The sequence below is a fragment of the Calidris pugnax genome, unplaced genomic scaffold, assembly GCF_001431845.1.
Source record: "Calidris pugnax isolate Ruff unplaced genomic scaffold, ASM143184v1 scaffold341, whole genome shotgun sequence".
In the NCBI taxonomy this organism is placed as follows: Eukaryota; Metazoa; Chordata; class Aves; order Charadriiformes; family Scolopacidae; genus Calidris; species Calidris pugnax.
Genome location: NW_015091149.1, coordinates 407,800 through 414,429, shown reverse-complemented (window position 1 = coordinate 414,429; position 6,630 = coordinate 407,800). Strand labels below are relative to the sequence as shown.

The following is a 6,630-nucleotide window of genomic DNA, read 5'->3' as shown; positions in this document are numbered from 1 at the left end:
GGGGGGAAAAGAAGGAATGGGGGGGGGGAAAAGAAGGATGGAGGGATGGAGGAAAGGAGAGAAGGAGGGATGGAGGGATGGCAGCCCCTGGCAGTACCTGGGAGGTCTCAAAGAGCAGGTCCCGGTCCTCCACGGAGAGGCGGAAAGTGCTGCTGTCGGAGGCACCGAAGGAGGAGATGCGGCCGTAGCAGAAGCTGTCCAAGGGCTCAGGCTCCCCGGGCTTGTAGAGCGAGACGGCCTTGGCCCCGATGCCCAGCCACAGCCGCTGGGGACCGGCCCCCACCGGGCTCTGTGGGGAGAGGGGCGTCAGGGCTGCCCACCCTTGGGGCTGCCCCCCACCCCTCCCCTGCCGGGGCCTCACCGCACGCAGGTCGACGTCGAAGAGCGTGGAGCCGAAGCCGGGCCACTCCCGCACCAGCGCCACGTAGGCGGCCATGGCCTCGGGCCGGCCCATGCCCTGCAGCAGCTTCCACTTCTCCACGATGGCAGCCATGGTGCTGGCCCCCTCCTCCCGCAGCCGGCCCCGCAGCCGCTGGTCCCGCTCCGCCCGCTGCTTGGCCAGCGTTTGCCCCCAGAGCCCTCCAGCCAGCAGCCCCGCGCGCAGCCGAGCCCCCCGGCATTTGGTGGGGGTCCGCCGGCGGGGGGGCGGCAGGCGGGCGTGCAGGACGTGGGGCGGGAAGAGCTCCTCCAGGCGCGGGAAGGGTGCGTGGGTGGAGAAGTCGCTGTTGAGGCTCTGCAGGCGCAGGGCGGCCAGCGTCTGCAGCGTCTCCTCCGACGTGGGCACGTAGCCCCGCAGCACCATCTCGTGCGCCTGCGGGAGGGCAGGGTGAGCTGGCATAGCTTGGTCACCATGGCACGGCCACCCTGGCACAACCACTACAGCATGGCCACCCTGGCACGGCCACTACGGCACGGCCACCCTGGCATAACCACCACGACACGGCCACCACGACACAGCCACCCTGGCACAACCACTACGGCATGGCCACCACGGCACGGCCACCCTGGCACGGCCACTATGGCCACCCTGGCACGGCCACCACGGCACAGCCACCCTGGCACAGCCACTACGGCACGGCCACTATGGCCACCCTGGCACAGCCACTATGGCACGGCCACCACGGCACAGCCACTATGGCATGGCCACCCTGGCACAGCCACCACGGCACGGCCACCATGGCACGGCCACCCTGGCACAGCCACCATGGCACAACCACCACGGCACAGCCACTATGGCACGGCCACCCTGGCACAGCCACCACGGCATGGCCACCCTGGCACAACCACTACGGCACGGCCACCCTGGCACAGCCACCACAGCACAGCCACCCCTGTGCAGCTCTCACCTGCTCGAAGAGGAGGGCGAACTCCAGGCTGTCACGCGGGACGTTATCCGTGTCCAAGAAGCCGTAGTGTTTGAAGCAGAGCCGACACGGCGGGTCCTGCTCCCGCTCCTCCCCGGCCAGGCTGCAGCAGAAGGGACCAGCCCCATCGGTGTGGGGGGCAGACACCCCCACACCGTCCCCCTCCCACTCCCGGGCCCCCCCAGCCCCTCTCCCCCGTAGGCAGCAGAGCGGGACATTTACTTTTCAAACCTGGTGAGGACGTCAGCCAGCAGCGTGGCGCTGGCCACGGGCTGCTCTCGCCGCCGGGACTGCTCGTAGAGCGCAAAGAGGTTGGGGCTCTGGGACAGCCCCAGGCGCGACACCAGCTCCCGGGCCACCTGGGGCGAGACAAAGGCAACCGACGGTGACTGCGCACCCCTGGCCGCGGCGCTCAGGGCTGCAAAGGGATACAGACAGGTCACAGGCAGCCCCCGGCCCCTCTCCACCGCAGCTGGGCTGGGAGAGACCCACATGAGCATCCCCACCCCTCATAGCACCCCATCCTCCCAGTCCCGTGTGCCACAATGTCCCAAGCCCCCCCGCCCGGCACGGAGATGGCCCCTTACCTCCTCGGCCGTGGTGTGGGAGCTGATGGCCACGCTGCAGGCGGGTGCACCCGGGCAGTGCACGGTGCAGATCATCTCCTGCCGCCGCATCAGCACCAGGATCTCCTCCAGGGAGGGCACGCACTCCCGCCCCTTTGTCTTCCCCAGCGCCTCCCGGATGAAGCAGGCGTACTTGGCCATCTCCGAGGTGGGGAAACGGCTCTCTGTCCTGCGGGAGATGCCAGGGAGTGGGGGGGTCACAGCGATGCCCATCCAGTGGGGGCCCCCACGCCCGGCGGCTCCACCAGCACTTACCTGTCCAGGTGGAAGCGCAGGAAGCGCAGGACGGGCGGGGAGGGCAGGAAGGTGCAGCTCATGCAGGTGAGCAGCTGCCAGTAGTGCAGGTCGCCCTGCCCGCCCGGCGCCGCCGGCTCCGTGGTCTGCTTCACCAGCTGGCAGTAGATCTCGTCCACCAGCGGCGGCAGGTCCAGGCAGGTCTGCAGGACGCCCTGCATCAGCGGCACCGGGTCCCGCTCCGACTCCAGCTGCTGCAGCGAGTTGAAGAGCTTCACGGCCTCGTCGCGCAGCGTGGTGTAGCTGCGGGGGCCGGGGGCTGCAGGACAGGATGGGGGTTAACAGCCCCATGGGTTTCCCCAGACCCTCCCCCTGCCAGCCAGGCACCGTACTGAGCCCAGCCCGGCCCCACCATTGCTCCCCCCTGCCCGGGCACGGGACCCTCGCCCACCCCTCACCACTTTGGTCCAGGCTGCCGTAGGGGAAGGGCAGGAGGGGCGCGTAGAGGGGGCTGCTGGTGTAGCGCAGGATGGGGTTGCAGCGGTAGATCTGCTCCAGGACCTCGGGGCTGCCACAGTGCTCCTGGGAGGGGGGAACCATGGCAGGAGCTGCAGAGGGGCTGCCCGGCCCAGGCACCCACTGCTGCCCCATGGCATGTAGGCCCCTGAGGGCTGCAGGCACGGGATCCCTGTGCCACGGGCTCACCTCAACATCGCGCATGAGCAGCTGGGTGGGCGTCTGGACGGGCACTTTGCTGTCGATGACCTTCTGCACGGCGCACACCCAGTGCACGGCCTCGTTCAGGTGCTCCGTGTACAGGCGGTAGCAGTGCTTTCTGCCAAACACCGTCACGTTCCAGTAGCCTGCGAGGGACAGACACCTCACCCACTGCCCCCCAGCGCCCTCACCCCAAGGACCCCCACCCAAGCCAGGCTACTCAGCACCCCAGGGCTTGGCACAGCCCCTCCTCAGGGTGACAGAGACCTCCTGGGGCTGGGAGGGCGACACAGGACACGAGGTGCAGCCCAACGGAGGGGCGCAGACACCCTACCCGTCTCCTTGTAGGTCTGCTTGTCCGGCCAGAGCACGGAGCAGAGGCTGGTGAGCACGAGAGAGCCCAGTCGCCGGGCACCCTTCTCGTTGCTGCTGTAGTAGTCCAGGGAGTCAGGCGTCAGCACAAACCAGTACTTCCGAGGCCGGATCCAGGGGGTCTTCATGCCACCCCGCACCTCCCGCTGCAGCCAGCCTGGAACGGGAAACGTCAGCCCCCGCCGCTGGCACCATCCACCCCCATGGTTCTTTGGCTCTGGCCAGGGTCTGCCCGCTCCCCGCCAGCCCAGCTGGTGCCCCCTGACCCTCCGGGATGGGATCCAGCTACAGTTGGGGCACAATCCTGCCAGCCCCGGCTGCTCCGGAGGCAGAGACCCCTGTGCCCACCTTTCACGAGAGCGTCAGGGTCATCCTCCACTGGCCCCGGGCCCTTCTCCACGATGAGGCTGCGCATCTCCTCCGCGACAAGCAGGGACCTGGGGACAACACGGGGCTGAGCCTGGGTGCCCACGGGTGCCTCCCACAGCCCCCAAGAGGGGAGACAAGCCCAGGGGCTGGGGTCAGCTGGGTCCCCAGGATCTCCGGGCACCCCCCAGCCCCACGGTGGGAACGCGGCAGAGCCATCGGGTGCAGATGACCCTGGCTAAAAATAAGCTGTTTGCAGTCGCGGCCCTGCCAAGGAATTCGGAAAATGAACAACCAGGAAGGAATGTTGGCAGCAGCGTCAGCACTGGGAGGACGGGGAGCGAGCAGGCCCCTGCGCTGCAGCACCCCATCTCCCCGGGCACACGCTGCCCCAGGGCACGGCCTCCGCCGGTGGACATGGCCCGGCAGAGCCTCCTGGCACAGGAGGAGCCACGGACAGCCCCATCGGCTGAGCGGGCGGCAGCCAACCATCCGGCATGGCAGAGGGATGGAGACGTGCCCGAGGATGCGCCAGGGATTGGGATGGAGAGTGGGAGTCCCAGCTCTGCCATCCCCTGCTTTAGCCAATGGACGGACACAGCACCCGTGGGCAGGGTGGTACGGCACACACTGGCACCAGCGTGTCCCACCATCGCGTGCCAGGGCCCCAGCTCCCACACCACCACGCGGGGGACGCCCGACAGGACAGAGACAGGGGGTCACTCACCGCTCCGAGCCACTGCTGCTGCGGGTGGGCTGGCTCAGGCTCACCTCCAGGGACCCCTGGGGGGGGAAGGAGAAGTCTCAGTCCCACGGTCACCTCCTGACACCCCCCAAACGTCCCCCCGACGACTGCTCGCCTCCTTGCCAGCCCAGTGGGACAGACTCGCATCCTGCTGCCGTGGAGCAGAAAGCCCCTGTGCTCCCAGGAGCCCAGGCTGCAGCTGGGGCACCCTGGGGGGCTCGGGGGCAGCCACCGGGCACACTGGCCACGCGTCCTCAGCTGACCCGTCGGGCTGAATACCGTGCAGAATTGCACAAGGTCAGTGCTGAGTAATACGCTTACGGCACAAAGTCCCATTGTAATGGGGCCGCTGACTTCCTGCCCGCGGCGGTGGGACACGGCACAGGGAAGTCCCTGGCCCAGCAGCGGGACACGGGGGCCGGTTCCTCCTCCTCTTCCCGCAGCACAACTTGACGTGGACGGTGCCTCTCACGTGATGCCCCCGACACACGTGCTGGGACACGAGGCAGGGCCCAGGCACGGGCAGGCACCGGGGTGGGCAGGGTGCAGGGCCGCGGCAGCGCCGGTGGATGCTGCCCGGGGAGACGCATGGCCGCTCCTGCCAGCTGCAGCCCGACGGGGCAGCCAGAGGCGTGACAGGCCAGAGCACGCCACGAAACGCCAAGAAAAAGAGATGGCTGCTAAAAATAGCCACAGGAAGAGGGGGGGGGGGCAGGGAGGGGGGAGCTGCTGCAGGTACGGCTATGCCGTGGGGCAGGGCCGGGCACCCCTGACCCGTGGCATTAAGGCACCTGCCATGCAGCCCTGGCACCGTGCACCGTGCCAGCTCCTGCAGTGACTGTCCCACTGCCAGGGAGGGCCCTCCGTGCTCCCACACGGCTGTGGGCACGGAGACAGTGCCCAGCTCTTCAGCCACGGCCCACAGGAGGAGGAGGAGGGGGGGGGGGGCGGGGAGGGGGGAGCTGCTGCAGGTACGGCTATGCCGTGGGGCAGGGCCGGGCACCCCTGACCCGTGGCATTAAGGCACCTGCCATGCAGCCCTGGCACCGTGCACCGTGCCAGCTCCTGCAGTGACTGTCCCACTGCCAGGGAGGGCCCTCCGTGCTCCCACACGGCTGTGGGCACGGAGACAGTGCCCAGCTCTTCAGCCACGGCCCACAGGAGGAGGAGGAGGAGGCAGCGGTGGCCGGCTCCTTCTCAGGGATATAAATAACCGGGAGAGGAGCTGCGGTGGCAGCGCTGGGGCAGCTGCTCCCACGCTCCCAGGAAGGGGTGGCCAAACTTGTGGGTTTCCAAGGACCCCCCGGCCCCGGCAAAGGGCTCCCTGGGGAGCTGGCGTCACAGCCGCCCACGCCAGCCCGGACCTCCGGAGCCAGCGTGGCCCATGGGCCACAGGAAGCTCCAAGACGGCTCCTGCCGTTGCTGTGCTCTTGGCACTGCCACCGGTGCCCGGGGGACCCCGCTCCAGCCCTGCCACTGTCCCCACTGCCCGCTGTCCCATGGGGCTGGCACCACTGGGGAAGGGGACCCACATGGGATGGCCAGCAGGGTGGGGGGTGGCAGGGATGCCCCCAGCTCTGCGCAGCCCAGGGCCGTGCCACAGACCCCAGGGTGGGCAGGGGAGAGGGGGTGCAGCAAGCGGAACCGAGCTGTCACCAACCCCCACGTCCCCTCCGGGGAGGGACAGGGCCCCGTGACTCCGGGTGCAGGAGGCAGCTGGGACGGGCAGGAGGAACCCCCGGGAGCCGGGGTTCCCCCCCCGCCGCCCCCGTGCTATCAGCCGTTCCCCACGCAGCCCCGGCCAGAGGAAGCGCCGGTTTCCGCCGCTCCGTTTCCCCAAAAGGGAGGAAGCAGCCGGAGCGGGGAGATCCAGGCCTGCTCCCCGCGCCCGGCACGTGCTCCCGGGGCGCTACGGGCCGGGATCGGCCCCGGCCTCCTCCGGTAGGACCCGAGGAACCCGTCCCGCGGGGACCCTCCGCACCCCGGCCAACCTCACCCCGGCAACGGCCCCGGTGCGGGACCCGGCCAGTGCCAGCCCCACGGCTCCTGCCCCGAGGAGCCGCCACGGGCAGGGCAGCACCGGCCCCCACCGGCCTGGCGGCGCCACGGCTTCGGCCGCCCCACAGAACCCGTCGGGCGCCCGGGTCCCGCCGCCGCGGCCCCCGCAAGGGCCCCGCACCGGGATCCGGCCGACAGCGGCCCCCGC

General features: G+C 69.8%; 1 protein-coding gene across 1 annotated transcript in view; it reads right to left on the bottom strand.

The window, feature by feature from the left end:
- PLEKHH3 (pleckstrin homology, MyTH4 and FERM domain containing H3) overlaps positions 1-4,806 on the bottom strand; it is a 7,036-nt gene extending 2,230 nt beyond the window's left edge. The window contains exons 1-11 of the mRNA XM_014959065.1: positions 4,407-4,806; positions 3,662-3,750; positions 3,276-3,470; positions 2,930-3,087; positions 2,683-2,806; positions 2,246-2,543; positions 1,952-2,159; positions 1,587-1,723; positions 1,347-1,467; positions 362-811; positions 98-289 (exon numbers count right to left, since the gene is read on the bottom strand). Of these exons, the coding sequence (XP_014814551.1) occupies positions 98-289; positions 362-811; positions 1,347-1,467; positions 1,587-1,723; positions 1,952-2,159; positions 2,246-2,543; positions 2,683-2,806; positions 2,930-3,087; positions 3,276-3,470; positions 3,662-3,728 (1,950 nt within the window). The 5' untranslated portion in view covers positions 3,729-3,750; positions 4,407-4,806. The remainder of the gene's footprint in view (positions 1-97; positions 290-361; positions 812-1,346; positions 1,468-1,586; positions 1,724-1,951; positions 2,160-2,245; positions 2,544-2,682; positions 2,807-2,929; positions 3,088-3,275; positions 3,471-3,661; positions 3,751-4,406) is intronic.
- Positions 4,807-6,630: the final 1,824 nt, after the last annotated feature.